The sequence below is a fragment of the Alligator mississippiensis genome, chromosome 10 (assembly GCF_030867095.1).
Source record: "Alligator mississippiensis isolate rAllMis1 chromosome 10, rAllMis1, whole genome shotgun sequence".
NCBI classification, from domain to species: Eukaryota; Metazoa; Chordata; order Crocodylia; family Alligatoridae; genus Alligator; species Alligator mississippiensis.
Genome location: NC_081833.1, coordinates 52,111,653 through 52,131,831, shown reverse-complemented (window position 1 = coordinate 52,131,831; position 20,179 = coordinate 52,111,653). Strand labels below are relative to the sequence as shown.

The following is a 20,179-nucleotide window of genomic DNA, read 5'->3' as shown; positions in this document are numbered from 1 at the left end:
AGACTGTGTCCTCAGTTTTGCCACATATTACTGACACTAGGCTGGAAGGCTCACTTACTCTGCACCTCTGTATTGTCATCTGCAGAACTACCTGCAGATACAAGCAGACCTACACAGGCTGGCATGTTGGGCAGAACAGAACCAGATGAGGTTCAACATAGAGAAATGCAAAGTGCTGCATCTGGGAAGGAAGAACCCACAGCACACCTACAGGCTGGGCATCGCTAACCTGACCAGCACTACAAATGAAAGGGATCTGGGGGTAACAATAGACCCCAGTATGAATATGAGCCGTCAATGCGACGCAGTAGCCGCTAGGTCCAATAAAACTCTGGCATGCATCAATCAATGCATCTCCAGTAAATTCGAAGAAGTGATTCTTCCACTTTACTCAACTTTGGTGCAGCCGCAGCTGGAATACTGCATCCAGTTCTGGGCGCCGCACTTCAACAAAGACGTGCTAAAGCTCGAGAGGGTCATGATCAGGGACTTGCATGGCAAGCCATACAAGGAGAGGCTGAGGGATCTCAGACTCTTCAGCCTAAAAAAAAGAAGGCTGAGAGGGGACCTGATTGCAGATTACTGCTGTATCAGAGGCACACATCAAGGGCTCAGTGAACAACTGTTCCCCAGGGCGCCCTGGGGGAAAACTAGAAACAACTGCCACAAAATCCTGGAAGATAGTTTCAGGCTGACCATTAGGAAAAACTTCTTCACAACTAGGGTGTCCAGACTATGGAACAAGCTTCCCCCCAGAGGTGGTGCAGTCATCTTCAAGAAAAGACTGGATGCTCACCTGGCAGGGATCACCTTACCCCAGATGTCTTTTCTGCTCATGCAGGGGCTGGACCCGATGATCTTTCGGGGCCCCTTCCAGCCTATGATTCTACAGTAATGGTGACCTACCAAAAGATCAAAATAACTACTGAGACCCAAATCTACTGGACCTATGCTGACATGTTTTTGTTTATGTAGGGATAAACCATGGGCCTGTGATAGCTGGTGTGATTGGTGCCCGCAAACCTCAATATGACATCTGGGGTAACACTGTCAATGTTGCTAGCAGAATGGAGAGTACTGGTGAACTTGGAAAAATCCAGGTAAGAACATGGGGATTCTAGATGTTTCTGGAATATTACTTCTAGCATTTTATTGGTTGGGACTGAAAATAAATATCCATTGAGTTTCACATCAATTTCTAATTCTGTTCACTCACAGGTTACAGAAGAGACCAGCAGAATATTACAAGAACTGGGATATGTGTGTGAATGTAGGGGGCTCATTAATGTCAAAGGCAAAGGAGAACTTAGGACTTATTTTGTGTGCACTGACACAGCCAAATCCCAAGGTATTGGATTGAACTGAGGCTGTAACAAAGTCTGTCAAATGGGTTTTGAACAACCACATTGCTTCTATGAAGACTTGGTATTTTTCTCCTTATATAAAGGAGATTCTAAACGTGTGCTAATGGTCCATCTGCATCTCAAGAGATTGACTTATAAAGAAGACAAATCCTGAATGTTCTTATAGGAAATTGTTGGCTTGTCTGTTCCTATTATGATTTGAAGAGTTATCTGGAATGGCCTTGTTGTATTTCCTGTTACTTCCTTTCCTGCTTGCAGTATAGGAAACTGAAAGCCTCAACAAGGACATACATGAACGTGTTATTGAACTCATTGTCAGGTGAAAACATTCCACTGCCTCATTGTTAGATCTGCTAACAGTATTGCATTTGTCACAAACACTAAGTGACAGTAAGCTTTGGGCTCAGCATATCCTTCAGTTGCATTTTCTTGAAATAAAGCAAATTTTCAAGACAGAAGCCTGCTGAATGATGGAGGGATGGACACAAGCAAATTACTTTTTATTATATGGCAATTATGCTGTTGCTTTTGCAAAAGAGTGTTTATGCCGTAGTTTGTATTAGGTTTCCCCATGGTAACCAAACTGACATGTGCCTCTCCTACCTTAGTCACCAAATTTACACAATTTCTTTCCTGATGAACAGTTGTACTTCTATACAAAGTTGGTTCAAAGAACTTATGTCATGGGATATGTGCACCTACCTTGGTCTTTCACCCTGCTTTTTCCACTATTCAAGGAAGATGAAAGTTTTTTTGAATAACTTAATATCTACTGGCAGGAAGTTGCTTTGACTTTCAGAATCAACTTTGAAGAAATCCAGCACGTGAAAAGCCCGTTTAGAGACCTACATGTTGGTAAGATACAGTAAATGATAGCTGCAGAGATGCAGGCCTTCCATTCATCACAGTTGTGCCATTGCATGTTGCATATTTGCCAAGTTAATGTTAACCACTGTGCTCTTGTTTGATTTCTGCTACCTGAAGAGGGCAGTCCCTCAAACTGATAACCTAAGGTAAACTTAAATCAGGTGCCCTGGTTACAGCATATTTTCTCTTTGCCACCCTGTTCAGGCTAATCATTATGCCTCTGTTCTCAGAGCTGTGCAGGTTGTAAATTACATAGTCACTTATTTTTATTATGTCCTCCACAGAATATATGCCACTAGCATCTTTTTTGTCTGATCATTTTGTTATGTGAACATTCTTGGTGAGACTAGGACAATTCTAGAATAGCAGCTACTCCAGCTGCCCTCTCCATGTCAGAATTCCCTGAAAACTTGAGCTGAATCCGACTAGTGCTTAAAATTCATCTTGGGGCTACTATTCTCTTCTAGTGTAAATACCAAGTAGCTGATGATCAGCTATAGGCTTTTTACTAGTGAGATCCATCTTTCAAAGATGGTCTGAATATTGATATACAATATCTAGTAAAATGAATGCACACTTGTAGTCTTGGGTTAATACTAAGATAATTCCCTCTTTAAAGCCAGAGAACAAAATGTTTTGGGCGCCTATATACATGCAGGGAGGCTGCTCTGATGCACTGTAATTACAGGGTGCTGGAACAGACTCAATTAATCAAGTCTGCTGGAGCGTGGTAATTCCTGTACTCCAGCAGACTACAGCATCATATGTATCAGCATCCCTATACTGAAAAATGGTGGTGGGGGTGGTTTAACTAAAGCTTGTTCACTAAGCTTTACTTAAAATGCCTCTGTGATCATTTTTCAGCACAGGGACGCTGATACATGTGATGCTTTGGGTGCTTTAATTAGAACCGCTCTCAAAGCCACTCTTAATTAAAGCCCCCCTTCCTTGCAGCACATCTATAAACTCACTTTAGTTTTAGAATAGGTATGAAGAAAGTTTCCTTTTTTTATTTAGTTAAAATTCCTGGCAATGGGAGTCTTTTGAAAAACTAGATAAAACAGTAATGAAGTGTATCATTCAATTTTGGAGCGTTTTTGAGTTACGTTTCTCCTTCGGCATAAGCTTGTGGAAGATATCAAGAACAAATGTTCAAGATGACAACAAATATGCCTGCGTACAGAAGGTGCATATTTATAATTATATACTTTGTGCACCTTATTACTTCACCCATAAATATATTCAGCTGAGGTGTCTGGGCTTGAAAAATTGCCCCCAAATTAAAAATAAAACCTTAACATTGTTTATGTAATACCTGCAACTTGTACTGAACAGCTGTGCAACAAAGGCTTTGACAATAGCCATAACACCACCTTTGGATAGGGACTAAAATAAAGGGGCTGATTGAATTCTTGAAAATAGTTGGCAAAACAAAACCATCGTGTATTAGAATGAATATATTCTGAACTGAAGAGAGCCACTAAGGAAGATTTTTGTAAGTGATTTTAGCTATAATCAGTGAATTTCCTCTGAGTTTTTTCTCTGTAATTCGTTGTCACAGGGCTGCATAAGCTTCATAATACAGGTTGCAAAGCTAAATATATATATATTATTACTACAAAAGCTGTGTGTAGAAAAATGTTTATAATGTTCTGGAATGGCCTAAAAACTAGAACTGTGCTTCCCTGACTTACTCCAGCTGTTTTAGTCCATGGTGATGCGGAGTAAAAGGACTGAGAATTGCACTTACTACAAATTAGTTTAATGTGAAAAGTTTTCCTTTAGCAATGTAATTAGTTTTTGCTAAGCTTAAACAAGATCATGCCTACATTCGTTCCTGCTGTTGGGCAAAAAGTATCTTTTTAAAGATAATATGCCCAGTAAGTACATTTATTAAGCAAGGATTCTCTCTCCTGCGAGTGGTTATAAAATATAGAATAACTAATATTTTGTTAAGATTACTTTGTAGACAAAGCAGCATTTGCAAACGTTTCTGTTTTAGTACCGAAGCATGACTACAGCATTGTCTAACATGTTTTGTCTAACGTGACACTGCTGTTTTCTAATTACTGTGTAATTTCTTTGAAAGCTAAAGTGCCTATGTTTCAAAACAGGAACAAATCTGAGTAATGTCCTAACTGGATTGAAAACTTTTTTTTAATGTCTTTGTCAGTGTGGTAGGTCAAAACTGTTTTTGCTGTAGTTAGCAATAAAAAATACATTAGACAATCATAGTTTGAGGTTGTCTAGATCTTATGTTCATTTGCTGATGAGAGGGAATAGTTTCCTACTTAAACATCTTGCTAATATCAGGTCAATGTAAATATTCTATTCTAAACTATTTTTGAGTAGCTTTCATTAGCCCCTTCCGTTGTACATTTGTAATGTTAGATGTTTAACAAGCATTTGTTTTTGAGATGTTAATTTATTTTGTTTTATAAGCACCAGAACTAGTTTGAATGACCATATTGCCTCATTAAAATATTTTGAACTCTGCATTTTTCTTATGGGTGGAACTGGTTTGAAAATAGACTATAATAGCAGTAGAAATTTAAATAAAACTTAAGGCTGTAGAACAAAATCATACCTAGCAGCATTTTAAATATTTCTGTTTACATTATATTGTCATTCAGGCTGATGTTATTTGGATATAGGAGTGGTTTCAGTTGCAGTTATTTTCAGCAGACTATAGATTTTTGAAGTAGATGAAGCAGGGTTGTCTCTTTTTGTTACCTGTGATACTGCTGTGTGATTTTAAAGGGATATGATCAACTTAATCACATGGTTGTCTGAGTTTTTCTGTATTTACATTGTTGCTGTATGAAAGCTGAGAAAATGGAAAATAAGTCAAAAGTATTGACCAAGGGAAACTATTTATCTGGACTTATTTTGTTCCCTTAAATGTCGTGTTTTCAGGCTGCAGGGGTGTAAGAAGAGCACACACCAACTGCTGAAACTTCCTTAGCCTGACTAAGGGTTTTGAACCCGAAAGCTTGCTTAATAACTATTCGGGTTGGTCTAATAAAAGATATCAGATTCACCCAAGGAACTGTGTTTTCAGGCTGAAATTTATCTTGAACTGGAATTGCAGTGTTGGGAATTCATTCTAAAGCTGAAAATAAACAAAGTTGCCTCTTCAGTGAATTTGAGCCTTACCAAAACAGTGCTTTTAATTAGCTGTTTCTTAACAGAACTGTGAACCCTTACCTATTAGAACTTAAGGAATAACTGTTTAGGACAACTTCTGTAGAATACTTGTTTTAAAAACAGACAAGTCTTAACCTACAAAATAATGACTTATCTTGTTTAAAGCTGATTACACTATCTTTAAATAATTAATCAGTTACCTACTGCATAGAAAGAACATACTTTTGTTTCTGCCATAAAATAAAAAACTTTATAAAGCTAACTTGTTTTGCATTTATTTGGAATATGTATGAATATCCAGATTTTTCAGCTACACAAGCTTGAATTTGCAAGCTCTTTATGTTTTCTACTTAATTGTTTCAGCCCAAGTTAGTACTGAGAACACTGAGTTTTAAAGGAGCTAATCAGGCTGTCAGCAAAGTGATTAGTTATACAGTAAGAATTCATGATTTATCAGTTACTTTTCATAGATACATATTAACACAAAATCATGAACTTCTGATATAGTTTAATGAGTTTAAAAGTTTAAGACAAAACATTTCCATTAATGCACATTGTACAAATGTTCAGTAAATCCACCCTGAAGTTTTAGTTCTTAAATAGAACCAAATAAAAATATAAAGACATAAAACTGAAGTTTCAAACTGCAACTGGATCACATTCATTCCCAGTAACAGGAACAGTCTTTTTTGGTTCCTGAAAACCTGTGATAAAAAAGAAGACACGACACAGATGTGAGTGGGATAACTAGTTTTGTTCAGTAAGTGGCAAGTGTATAACTGAATATAACTGCTCAAAGTTTGTGTCACTACATAAATGTAATGTAAATCCACTATTAGTAAGTTCAAGGTTCTTTGACGTTTTAAAACAAGTGTATTTTTATACTTAATAACCAGATGAAACACTGCAAAAGACAATGTTTTATAGGACACACAAGTCATTTATGTCAGTTTTTCAGTTAAATATGCAATGCTGATTGAAGGCATTTACTTTTGTTGCTCATTAACAACCTACTTAAATGTTTTTTTGTTTGTTTTTTTTATAAAGGAGGAAAAACAGTAATAATGCTTAATAAACAGAAAATGTGTAATGTATGTAGTTATTTCTGTAGCATGCAAAACTCAAGCTCTTTTTAATTTACTATTTAATTAACACCTTTATGAGCAAAAGGTAGCATTTAATGAAAGCCAGACTAAGAAATCTGGCAATTCCAAAGAACTTAAGATACAGTATGTGGTACACACTGGATGGGGAAAACCAGTGCAAAACATAAAAATTTAAAACAATAGCCTATTTTAAGTAGAACCAGATAATTTAATTGTGCACTATACTACTAGTAAACTTTTTTATTTACTTTACACTTTAAGAATGCCAAATTTCATAACTGTGCACCCTTAACTGGAAAGTAAAAGCAGGGAAATCTGAATGAATACACACAATGTTACCAAGATCAAGGTTGCTATTTAGATGAACTAATTTCTTTAATCATTTGTTTCTTTCTTTGGCTCAGAGTTGTGCAAGTGCAAAAATTCAAACACATTTAAAAGAAGTGGTTGAACCAATCCGTGCACTTGCTTCCAAAAAAAACTAAGCATGGCAACTTTTAACCCTAAAAAGTCTTCTAGGACCAAGTAACTGGAACCTCTAACTTTACTGTAGTTGTTAAAAACTGATTGGTAGATAAACTTTTGGTGTATTAAACCAGATCCCCAAGTCTACCATTTGAATACTTACCATCTGTTAGATTTACACAGTTGTCTTCTGTGTCAAGTGAAGGAATGGAAATTCCCATTGCTTTCCTAATGCCGTATGTGCTTACAATATCACCAGGAGTCACTTGTTGTGCAAGTTCTTTTAGGTTATTTGTTACTCTTTCGGCTAAAAGTTATTAAAAAAGCAGTGTCATTTTTAAATGAGAAATTAAATTTTGGTGCTTAACGTAGCACCTGAATAGCTAAAACAAAACTTGATTCCTATGCTACACTCGCACCACATTTGTATTTAACATCAGAAGTAGCTATATCCTCAGACCGTACTTTGTCAACATGAGACACTGATAAAAACAGAGCAAATTAAGAACAGAGCTTGGAGTCCTTCGATAACCTGCTATCAAGTAATCTGTGGATTGCAATACCAATTGCTCTCTCAAGGATGGAAATAACACCTCACAGCCAGAATTATTCAGATTAAACAATCTGGTTCAGGACTGGGTAGGAACCATATATTAATGTCCCCCATCTGCCAACTGCTTCTGACTACACAATGACAATACTATCTTCACTTGTAACATTGGTTAACCAAACTTAAAGAATCTTGATATATTTGTATACGTTAGTACTTAAGAACCATCACCGGGTATTGTACGAACTGGGTGCATCTACATGAGATGCCTAATGAGCAGTAAACTAACTGACCACGCATTACAGGGTCATGGCAAAAACCGTGCTATTAAGTTAATATGCAGTAGTATTACTCTACTGTGCATTAACAGTCACAAAAAAACCATGCGATCATGCTGCTAATAAATGCACAGTAGGCTGCCCTACTGCACATTTAGTACTTCCTTTTGCAAGTACTAAATGCAATGCACAGTAGGCACTGCAGTAATGAACGTGTAGATGCGCCCACTTAAGAAATGCCTTACAGCAGGGGTTTTCAACCTTTTTTAAGGAGTATACCCCATCTGAGTACACTTCTTGTGGAGTGAAGGGGGGGGAAGCAGCAGCTGGATGCGGAGAAGGGTGGGGCTTATACATGGCAGTGGTGCGGGATCATGGATGGCAGCCACAGTATGTGGGCTCCTCGTGCTGCGTCCGGCCAGCAACTGTGCACCCTGCAGAAGGAAGCTGTGCTACCCCCAGCCCTGCTCCTGGGAGGCAATGGTGCAGAGTGGTGACGCTCTGTCCCTACCTGCCAGCATACACCTCTTAGTCCTTTTCTGCATACCCCCGCCTTACGGTAATTTGGTAAAAGGTCAGACTAAAGTGACTGAACAAAGAAACAGAAGTTATACATACCAAGGTGCATCTCTTTGTAAGATGGACCCAAAAGACAAATCATATTAGGAGGCGGTTTTGTACTTAGTCGTTCATTCTGAGCATCCTGGAGCTCTCTGAGTAACTTCGTTGTTTCATCAAGTTTCCTCTGGAAGAGTTCAGCTTCTGGTAACAAAAAGCCATAACACGTTAGTGCTAAGATGATACATGTTTCTGTACATGTGTACTTCCCCCCCCCCCCCCAACCCACCCCACAGCAAGTACATGACTTAAGTTACTTTATGCCCATAGATTGAATGCAATAAATACATTCCACAAATACAATATGAATGTTTCTAATTCCAGTATAATTTAGACAACTCGCCTTCAGAGTCAAATTCTTCTACAGGCATTCCAAAATTTGTTACATCTTTCAGTGTGGTAAGTCTGTCATTAGCAGAGTCCATCCTGCTAGCAGCTTCTGTTTCCATTATCTGCAAAAAGCAAGCTAAAGCTAAGATGCTTTTTTTTATATTTTATATACACACACAGTAAATGAGCACACTGTTAGTTAGCAGGTGACAATTTTTATATTTGCTCCATTTGCTCACTTCAAACATTCACATCAGAAAAATCTTACCTCCACATCCTTTATAGAATCGCTTCTTTCATGCTGGCTTTCAACTTCATCCACTGGCTAAAGACAGGGGGAAGGAGAGAGTATTTAGTAGGGCATTAAAATGAATTAATGCTTTCAAGTAGGAAGCAAAAATCAGTATCTTCCAAGATGATGCTCATAAGTGGAAGGTGAAACTGAGTTTCCACCTGTACAAGTAATCAGTAACCTTCTAACTTGACTGGAGCAAACAATCTTCTGCAGCTGTAAAACATTTTTCAATACCTTGCAGTTGACTTTGGGGTTTTCTACATGTGGTATAGCTCAATTTTTTTTAGTCTGAGTTAGCATGCACACTTTCAAGAAATTAAACCTTACTTTTCATTAGTTAATCTAAAGCAAAAGTGACTGACCCCTGTAAGTAGTTTTGTGTTAGTATCACTGTTGGGTACAGGAAAAAAAAAAGACGGCACAGGACTGGCTGAGCTAGGATTCAATGATACAACACAATCATTTGTAGCCAGAATTCATCTTCGACTGTTAAGGCCTGGCAATAATCTTCCCGATATTAACGTAGTTAGCTAGGCATGATGAACTGTCTATTGCTCTTAATTGCCTAAATCTAAAATACCAAAAAAAAGGGAAGAATTAACTGCACCAGCTACATGAGCAAAGGCTTTTAAGCTAAACTCAGATTGTGGCTGTATTTTTGCACCACCCACCCTTCTGGCCAAATCAGCCCCCTCGATTCTGATTCTGCTCAGCATGTGCATTTGCTAAAATTTCACTGGGATTAAAGACAACTAGTTGGCTAGTGACTGTAAAAGTAATTATAGAAGAGTCCTTATCTCTATTCTTATGAGGGCAGGAGAATAACTCCTTGTCTTAAAGCTAGAGATCAAGCTGCTAAACTCTTTATGCAGACAGGAAAAAAAAAAAAGCAATCCATGGCTAAAACAAATGGCATAATTTATCTTACTTCCTTAACAGCAAGAGAACATCATGGCTACAGTTTAGAAACCAGAGTAACCAGGGCAGGAAGAGGAATGACATGCAGAGTATCATAGAATGAAATAAACTGCATGTGTTCTTTTTCCATTAAAGTCCTGGAAGGGCACATAGGGACCCCAACAGATGTCACTGGCCAGTCAGCATGAGGTGAACCCATCACTGGGTTCTGCATTTCATTCTTTTACCGTAGGCACTGGGACATAGTACAGCCCGGGCAGTAGTTTGACCCTTCCATGTCTGCAGAACTCAACAAAGAAGCTTCACTGGAGCACTGGTCTGGTGATGTTTCTTGGAGCCAGCACCATAGCTGGGTGTTCTCTTATAGAAATTATGATCCAGCCATGTATCCTGTCATGAAGACTGCCTTCAAGCTATGTAAGTGTGATGACTGCTGATTAAACTTCTCAGAAAACAATTTGCATCCATAAACAGGGGTTAGAACTTCTCCAAGCTACCGTTTCTCTCTATCCCAGGTAAACACAATCCTCCTTATTTATATCTTTTTTCTATAGGACGTGGAATTCAGATCAAAAGTATATCAGTGCATTAGGACTCAAGAGTTACAATGAAGTATCTATTCTCTATTTTACAGCATATATTAAATATGTAGCTGCACATTTACAAAGGATAAACTACAATATGGTTTAAATCAGTATTGTTACAGGACCCTTATAGGATTAAGGCAAATCCTAGAATTATTCTTTGTGAGCTCTGGTGCAAGCAGTGGACACTGGCGATGGTGAATTATGCAAATCTGTTTGGAAGGACTACACCTGCTAGCAGGGAATACAGAATGAATCTCAAGCTATGTCTGTACAGCCTTCAGAGAAAATTCACCTGCGCAACTGAGAGTGGCTGTAGGCACAGGGCAGGGACGTATGGGAAGTGGGGGAGGGGCTTCGCTCTTGGTAGCGCTCCTGGGCTCTCACTGGAAGCCATACAGTCACAGCTTTAACCATTTCTTTTTGGTACAAGAAATGAAACCTTAAATAATGTAAGTACAGTACACCATAACATAAAGCACACACACTTCATAAAAGTGTTATATACATCCACACATCTCTTCAAGCCTAATACCTCTGGCTTATTTTTTCAGATGAAAATTATTGTGACAACTTTCCATGTACCTGCTAAATTTCAGGCTAGAATAGGGTGGTGGTGCTCTCAAACTAGCTTAGATATTGTGGTCATTATTTAAGCTAGGTTAGTTACTTTGAGCATTCCTGAAGCATCCGCAAGGGCTCTTTCCTCCGTTGTGATGTTTTGTGTTTCTGCTACCTTGCTCAACTCTGGCATACCTTGTGCTAGTTCCTTCCAACAATTCCTCCATATTCTTTTCCTTTGTATCATTAAGCCCAGGAATTTGATTAATCAGTCCTTTAATCTTTTGGCTTATATGCTTTAGCAAACTGAAATAACTACACATCAATGTCAACCTATGGCTTGTGCCACACTGCTTTCAAAGACTAAAGGAGTTGCACATTTCCAGGCATCATCAATCAAACAGACTGCATTCTTGATGACTGCAGAATATGTGAATATTCTCTGTATCCTCTTCAGCAACGAGAGAATTTTCCTTGGGCACATCTATACGTGCTATTAATGTGTTTGAATAAAGTTTGCAGCTTATTGGTCCTGGGTGCTGCATCTGTATGTATGCCTGGGAGCACAGCATGTTGAGCTGGGCTGGAACATCCCCACCTGGCAAAGGGTCCAGGGTCCAGCCTGGTAACCAGGGGCTGCTCCCCTCTCAGCCCCCCCCCCCCCCCCCCCCCGCCGCCTCAGTGTGCTGCGGAGGCACTGGCTGGGGCAGCATCTACACGTGTGCTGCTGTGGAATAAATTAGTTTACTCTGTAATAGGGACACATGTATAGATGTGCAATGTTTACTGTGCAGCTAATTAGTCAACTGCATAGTAAACTTCTTCTGTAGACGCACCCCCTGTGTACACATGCTTTAACTGAGAGAGTCTCTGAACCCTGGGCTACGAGGTCATGGCATCACTGGGCCAAAAAAAAAACAAGTTAGAAATTTTCAAAGGTGTTCACTGACACAGGCTAGAAACTGTCCACAAGAAAACTAGCTTTCAAGTAGAATTTCTTCTTACTTCGGTAATTTCTCATAATGGGATAAATTCACTAAAGTCATTCCTAAAAACACTGCTGTGTTATCCATTTCTTCTATTCCACTTTCAAACAACATACTACCTTTCTTGCAAGTTTGATGCCTGTGCTGTTGTTTCCTTCTTTAATCATCAACCCATAAAACACAAAGTATCCTCTGAATCATGATATCTTGATTTCTCTGTCCTGTTTTTACTGTTGATAGAGACAGCCAGTCTAGTATAAAAAGGATGTTCTTGCTTAAGCCAGTCACTGATAGTTGTAGGGATGACATCTGTCTTGACCTTCCTTTGCTGCTGTTTGACTTTGTGGTCAATTGCTGCTATATTTTACTAGATAGTTCTTGTAAAATGCTTCCTCTTAACATTACCAGTCAAAGGTTTCAAACTCATATACTATGAGTTCTTGTTTAAATACAAGCTTTTTAAGGAAGTCACTTCTGTTCATAGCTTATCACCAAATACTGCAAAGCAAACAATGAGATATGCCTGCACAGCTTATTCTGGACTCAAGAACTGTGATTTAGCAATCCAACTTTATGCTCATGAAGGCATAAGAGTAAAGGTACATGCTGTACTAAACACTCATGCTGCATATTAAGTGGGTTATAAACCATGAGGTTCCACTGTATGATCTTTGCTATTGTAAACACAAGATGGACTATAGCAGGTAGTTATTTTTAGGGGGCATTTATACGCATACATTTGTCTGCTCCAACATGCCGGAAGTTCAGCGCATTGGAGAAGACTTGATTAACTGAGTCTCCTCCATTTGTGAGCTGATGCGCCCGGCGCTGTCACATACATTTGTATAAAGGCGAAATGTGTGTCAGTGCTGAGAAAATGACAGCAGTGCATTTTTTAATTAAAATAACTTTGATATGTTTTAGTTCAAAAGTGCGCCACGGCCATGTTCTTGGTGCTGACATCCATTTTGCCATTTGTATGCACCGCAGCACTGGGTGTTTTTAAAAGCACCTGGCACTGCAGTGCAAGCATGTGTACAAATGCCCAGGGTTTTTAAGAGTTAACAGTGGTAGACCATACTTACTGCTGAATCAATAAGTAACTTTACAAAATGAAGGCTAGCATGACTGCATTTGTAGCACATGCACATTTTCATACAGCTCTTCTTTTTTTTCTTTGGTTTTTTACTTTTTTTTACTTTATTTTCATCTGGAAAAGTTATACCAGCTGTCAGATCATCACAACAGGGTTTGTTTCAGAAAACAAAACCTGCTTCCTCCCATTAAAGTGACTCTGCTGGACAATACTCACACCACAACATGCTGACTGTCTTCTATTCTTAACAACCTCAGTAACAAGTAGTTAGAAATGACAAGTGAAGAATGAGAAATAATGAAACTGAACTTCAATTTAATATATTAAAAAGCAGCAGATTGAAACTGTTGCATTTTATATTCTTGACTTCAGTAAATATGACTTTCATTCTCCCCCAAACTATGTGGGAGACTGACTATCAATTAGGAAGAAGTTAACATTTTAAACTCTGCCTAAAAAGGCATGCATCATATAGGGTCAACTGGAAAATGTCAACATGTTGTATATTTAGGAGGTCTGGTCCAGGACCTTCTCAGTGGTATATTTTCTCTCTCTAGTCTTTTGAAAGATAAAAAGCTTCAAGCAACTATAGCAAGTGCAACATCACTTGCCCCCTCAAATACCAGAAGTCCTCATCCTAATGTATCAAAAATTACTGTATAAAGCCATAAGTGGGACAAGGAAAATAGAACCTATTTAACAACAGGAAACTGAAATATTTTTAATCTAGGAAATTTAACATGAACATGTTGCATAACTAGGACTGGCATGATTTGATTTTTATCAGTAAATGTCAATAAGTGACAAGTTCACCTCTGACTCACAGACTGACAAAAATATTTCCATTGTTAATAATCAACATTTATAGAAACGGGACTGTGCATGGGGGCCAGGTGGTGGGCTGCTGGACTGGCAGAGGAAGTGGTTATCTGTTTGTGGGCGTGCATGGGCATGTGCACCCCCATGTCCCTAGTTTTATGCAATCCTGAAAATGTAAATAAGAATCAAAGTAAATGCTTAAAAATAAACACTGATTTTTGGCTGTTGAAAACATTAAAAAATAAAAATCAAATTCTGCCAAGCCTATTCATCATGTTAGTCAAGTTGGAGGGAAATCTTAAAACTAAATGGATCCTGTGCAAAACACAAAATGTAGCAAAGTGAGAAAGAAGTATCTTTCTTGCCAAGTGACATTAGCCCAACTAGATTCAAAGCTTTGTTCTGTCAGAGATGAGGCATATACTTGCGTCACAATTCTTACCTTTTCTAGCTCTCTCAGAGATCTAGAATGTCCTCCTTTGGTCAATACATCCAGCAAACTATCAGCCATTACAAACGGGTAGTCCTGAGACTTGGTCATAAACTCATGAATACTGAAATATCAAAAGTATGGGTATCAAAATCACTCTTACATCAGGTAAAAGACAAATCCCCCCTAATGGATGTTATTGCAAACCCCCGTTATATGGAGTTTTGAAAGTGCTGATCACAAGGTCAGCAAGGAATTTCATCTAAAGAGATTTACTTCACAGTTTCATAGAGCTTAGGGTCGGAAGGGACCTAAACAGATCGTCAGGTCTGACCCCATCCCAGGCAGGAATGAGTGCCAGGGTCATAACACCCCAGCCAAATATCTGTCCAGCTCCTCCTGAAGACCCCCAAGGTAAGAGAGAGCACTACCTCCCTTGGGAGCCCATTCCAGAGCCTGGCAGCCCTAATTGTAAAGTAATGTCTCCCCATGTCCAGCCTGAACCTTTACTCTAACAATTTGTGGCCATTATTCCTAATAACCCCCAGTGGTGCCTGGGGGAACAGAGCCTCACTCAATTTCCGATGGGTTGCCCGTGAGCCCATTAAGGACAACCAAGACCAACAGTACAAAAGAAAAGCAGTAAGATATCACACTGCAAACAAACATGCATGTTTGATATTAATTTATATGCTGCCATTCCCTAAAACAGGGCTCAGGGTGGCTTATGATGGGACAAAACTCATGAAAACGATAAGAATATTAAAATATTATTGTTTAAATAATTTGTGATTCTAATACGAATTATACTATGGCATTTTAGAAGGATGAGTGTTTTCTAGTTTTCTTTGATATATTTCTAAAGCACATCAAGAAATGTGCCTATGCCACCATCCTGAGAACATCTGGATCAAGAGTGGTTATTACAAGTAAGTTATAGCCATTTTACTCATTCATCTAAAAAATAAATTTGAGTACTGTATAAAATTATTAAAATCTGAAATTTGTTCTTGAATACCAGGATTTAGACCTGTGGTAATAAGCACTTATGGCTTGCAAACTGCTGTTTGTCACTAGCAAAAACCAGTGTCTTGGCAACAAATACAAGTTTGTTAGTAGTGAACAGACCCCCCCCCCCCAAACACACACACTCTCTCTTATACCAGTAGTTCATAACCTTTTTATACTCCAGGCACTCCTCAGAAAATGTCAACTTTTTTGTTCCATGGTCATAAAAAAGCTAAGAGACAGCAGTTTTTCTGTTACAAAGGACTGAGAAACATAACCGGTTCTGATCTTTTGACACTATTCCTATTTGAAATCTCTAACTTTACCTTGTGAATCATGAAAGTGCTAATATTGTGTGGCATGCTTAAATCATCTCATGTTTCCACAGGGTGCAGTGGCACCCTGGTTGAGAATCACTGCTCTATACATGCATAGCCTTTAATACTTTGCTTCAGATTTTAAACCGTTATTCAAGAACGATGAGTTTAATTTTTTAATTACTGGCTTTTAGCTATTTTTATAGATGGATACAGGAAAATGGCTAAGAGAGAACATGCTGTAACATATTCCTCAAAACCAAGTAGGTATGAGAATCACGGCCAAGCCTTGTGGTCATACTATTAGTACTGTTAACACAAACTTGGGAAACAGATGAAGCAGTTTTTAAAATCATCATGTAGCTAGCCATCTCTTCAGATCTTCTGAAAATTTGAGTATTTTAAAGTAACTCTCTTTCAAATAAGGGTTTGTAGATGTTTAACAATACTCTTGAAGTATGATTTTGAGGTTCAGTGTCCCATTATTGAATTGTCACATGCCATTTACAAGTTATTTTAAAGTTGATGCATTTGCACTGAGTGATTATAGGGGTTAAAAGCTAATCCTTTTTTACATAAATTACAGCCCTACAGACTGGACTGCTAAAGGTGTAGCATGGAAATTCTGAGAGAAGAACTGGGACACTGGCTCAGGACTTCTCTAAACAGCCAAACTGTTGGGCTGGGCTTGCAAACTGAGTGGGAGCAAGTTCAGGCAAAAGAGTCTGTAGCCTACAAACAAGAATTTGACCAGCAGTTTATTCAGACTGTAGCTTCTAATCAATTTGCCTTATTGCTAATAGTAAGCATTACAGATGAAACTGGAAAACTTAATACACAAAGTTCTCCTTTGTGATGAGGAAAACTGAAGACCAACTATCCCACGAATACGGGGCAAAATGATGATTTAGATACACTTATGGTACCAAAGCTACTACTGGCTAGGAAAAAGTCTGGAATATTTGCTCTCCTCCTTTCCTCCCCCCAGTATATATAGCTTGTAATAGAAAAAAATCCCAAAACAAATCTATGCAAACTCTCACCTTTTCTGCATAACTTCTGTAAATACTGGAAGCTGGAATATATCTGGTTACTTACGTGGAATATACTTGATTAGAATCTTCCCCATATGTTGAGTAGATTAAATCAGAATCTTCTTTGCTGATATTTGCAAATGTGGAGTCATAGGTTGGAGCATATGAACTGTAGGGTCCATAATTCAAGTATGCCACTATTGAATAATAAAAAAACAAATCAGTCTTATGTTACACAAGCAAATATTCAATTAAGTTATAATGCAATTTTAAGTGGTCCTAAAAACACAGAACATCTAGCACTGCATTCTACTGAAAATGCAGTGTATACACAAATGTTCTAACTGTACTGTATTAAGTCATTAGAAAATATACGAAAATAGATTTTTGGGATAAATATGTACGTACAAATATATGAGAGTATAAGTTTGGCCAAAAATAGAAACTAGGTGGACTTAAGTGTTTTTTTTCCTATTTTCCTTCTTTGTGATATAGCATTTATGTAATACTAGCAAACTGCCCATCATGAATGATGGGGGCATTTGCCCCCCCTCCCCGTTCCCCTCCTTTCCTCCCCTGATCTCCACCACCTCCCCCTCTCAATTGAGACTCTGTTGTTGTTAAGGGTGGTTTCAACTCCATCCAACAACATCCAGTCAGAAATGATCTTGGAATTCCTTCAACTCTTGACAAGGTGAGGAAAATCATCAAGCAGATAAAGAACGATAGGGCATCTGGAGCTAATGGAATCCCCACTGAAATTTTCAAGAAGGGAGGAGAGGAGGCGCAACAGCTCCCTTGTCCCCTCTGTCCATAACACTTTGGGCCCTCCTGGTAGCGCATGTGTAGGTGGCCCAGAACATTACAGACAGACAAAGGCTTTTATTATATTAGAATAGTCCCCATGTAATTAAAAGGTGAATTGTCTCAACTGTGTACATTGTTTTCTAAGAATATGTAGGTAATGGGAGAGGGATTAACTGCCTGGAAGAATGTATTGCCTGTTGCATCTTCATGTTCCTATACCAGAAGTGGGCTAAATCTGTAATTTTAATTACAAAAGTATGGTGAGGTGTTTAACACTGAAAAATGCAAGGTTCTCCACCTTGGGAGGAAAAACCTGCAGCATCCTTATAGGCTCGGCAGTGCTATGCGGGCTAGCACTATGTATGTAAGGGACTTGGGGGTCATGATTGACCACAAGATGAACATGAGCCTTCAATGCGATGCTGCAGCTAGTAAAGCAAGCAAAATGCTGGCTTGCATCCATAGATGCTTCTTAAGCAAATCCCAGGACGTCGTTCTCCCATTGTACTTGGCCTTGGTGAGGCCACAGCTGGAGTACTGCATCCAGTTTTGGGCTCGCAATTCAAAAAGGATGTGGAGAAGCTTGAGAGAGTCCAGAGAAGAGCCACGCGCATGATCAGAGGTCGGGAAAACAGACCTTATGATGACAGGCTGAGAGCTGGAAAAGCGCAGGCTCAGGGACGATCTGATGGCCACCTATAAGTCTGTAAAGGGTGTCCACCAGGATCTGGGGGAACTTTTTGTTCAACAGAGTGCCCCAAGGGAAGGTCTAATGGTTATAAACTCCTGCAAGACCGTTTCAGGCTGGACATAAGGAAGAATTTCTTTACTGTCTGAGCCCCCAAGGTCTGGAATAGCCTGCCATCGGAGGTGGTTCAAGCACCTACTTTGAATGCCTTCAAGAGAAAACTGGATGTTTATCTTGCTGGGATCCTATGCTCCCTGCTGACTTCCTGCCCCTGGAGCAGGGGGCTGGACTCGATGATTTTCCGAGGTCCCTTCCAGCCCTAATGTCTATGAAGTGTTACATCCTAAAAATATATCAGTCAATACCTAATATCTTTGTCTAATCATGTAATTGGTATACCAGTCTGTCTATATCTGCAAAAGCATGGATATGAAAACTGTGTGCCCTTACTAACATAATTAATCTGGTAGTTCCACCTACAAATGAAGAACCTACCTGCCTATTTGTATGTACACATGCAAATAAAGTGTATTCTTTCTAACATATACACAATTAGACTGGAGAAGTCAGTTTTTTTGACAGGCAATAAAATGCACCACTTTGTTTCAAGGGACATTAAGGACACCAATTTCATCTATCAAAGCATAATATTTATTTCCATGCTATAGCAAAACTGAAACATAGTTTAGATTAAAAAACCCAAAAAGTACCTTAGCTGTTTTTGTTTAAAAGGAAGGACTCTTAGGGTGAAAAAAAACAAACAGCCAAACAAACCCAACCCCACCCCCTCCAAACACTCACCTGGAGTAACTTTGTTCCTTTTGTCTTCTTTGAATCCTTGTAAAGTATTAACTCCTGACTGAAGTCTTCCAGCTGTCATACCCAGCTTTACAGTGCAGTAACCTGGTTCTGTAACACAGTACATAACTTAATCTGAAGGATGCCATGGACATGTACAACTTCAGAAACCTTTACTATTCAAATATAGACACATTAAAAAATTCTCAAATGCATTAGTCCAACCCCTGAAGGCATTAGATGCTGATGTTTTCAGAGAAAAGAATTTAAGACAGGACTAAAACAAACTTCCAATACTAGTCCCCAAATTATATTTTTACCTAAGCTCATGTTCATGTTTAAACAAGCATCAACCCATTTAAAAGCAAGACCAGAAGATTTACTGGGTAAATATTTATTAGCACCTTCCATGGAAATTCATTGTTTGTAAGGGCATGCTGAAGATAAATTAGAACAGTCTTCCTCCTTCGTGCCTTTCCCTTGCTGGGGGAGTCTAACACAAGAGAAATTAATGTGAAACATAAACAACTGAACACTGACCCTGATACCTCTTTGCTGACAAACTGGATGCAGAAGACGGAAGGAGAGAGGAAAGCTTCATCACCTTTATGCTTCCTCCTATTCTGGAGACAGTTAATAGTAATAAACTCTAGCCATGCCCTCTTTTAGCTGGCAACAACCTGCACTAGAGGGTAGAAGTGAGATGACTACATGTGCTCAGTCATCCAAATGAGCCTCTAGTGGCCATTTTTGGCAAATCTGCACAGTGTGCCAATAAACATCATTCTCCAGCAGTGGGATCTAAACCAGACACCAAGAGGGGAATCTAGGAATTAATTCATTATTAACATGTTCAACAAAGACATACCTCCTGCATTAGGGTCAACTGGATTAAGAAGTCCCAGGGTTGTTGTACCATCTGGTTTTCTTCTTTCAAACTCACACTGAAATAAAAATTAAAACAGGATTATGTGACAACATTTAAGAGTTCTAGTGTCTTACTGATGGAAACCTTTTATTTTTTTCTCCTTACAACTATGGACTAAATAACTGAAAAGGATTTTCCCCATACTAAGAAATGCAAAGCAGGTTTGAAGCATAACCTTAAATGTT

At 38.7% G+C, this 20,179-nt stretch overlaps 2 protein-coding genes across 3 annotated transcripts in view; one reads left to right on the top strand and one right to left on the bottom strand.

Annotated features, from left to right (window-relative positions):
- ADCY7 (adenylate cyclase 7) overlaps nucleotides 1-5,640 on the top strand; it is a 62,138-nt gene extending 56,498 nt beyond the window's left edge. Inside the window, exons 25-26 of the mRNA XM_019497500.2 lie at nucleotides 976-1,100; nucleotides 1,219-5,640. Of these exons, the coding sequence (XP_019353045.1) occupies nucleotides 976-1,100; nucleotides 1,219-1,365 (272 nt within the window). The 3' untranslated portion in view covers nucleotides 1,366-5,640. The remainder of the gene's footprint in view (nucleotides 1-975; nucleotides 1,101-1,218) is intronic.
- A 229-nt stretch (nucleotides 5,641-5,869) lies between these two features.
- BRD7 (bromodomain containing 7) overlaps nucleotides 5,870-20,179 on the bottom strand; it is a 30,895-nt gene continuing 16,585 nt past the window's right edge. For both annotated transcript variants that reach the window (XM_006273210.4, XM_006273211.4), the window contains 9 exons: nucleotides 19,935-20,010; nucleotides 19,070-19,177; nucleotides 16,838-16,970; nucleotides 14,427-14,538; nucleotides 8,994-9,050; nucleotides 8,739-8,847; nucleotides 8,396-8,539; nucleotides 7,113-7,256; nucleotides 5,870-6,082 (listed from right to left, as the gene is read on the bottom strand). In XM_006273210.4, the coding sequence (XP_006273272.1) occupies nucleotides 6,018-6,082; nucleotides 7,113-7,256; nucleotides 8,396-8,539; nucleotides 8,739-8,847; nucleotides 8,994-9,050; nucleotides 14,427-14,538; nucleotides 16,838-16,970; nucleotides 19,070-19,177; nucleotides 19,935-20,010 (948 nt within the window). In that variant the 3' untranslated portion in view covers nucleotides 5,870-6,017. The remainder of the gene's footprint in view (nucleotides 6,083-7,112; nucleotides 7,257-8,395; nucleotides 8,540-8,738; nucleotides 8,848-8,993; nucleotides 9,051-14,426; nucleotides 14,539-16,837; nucleotides 16,971-19,069; nucleotides 19,178-19,934; nucleotides 20,011-20,179) is intronic.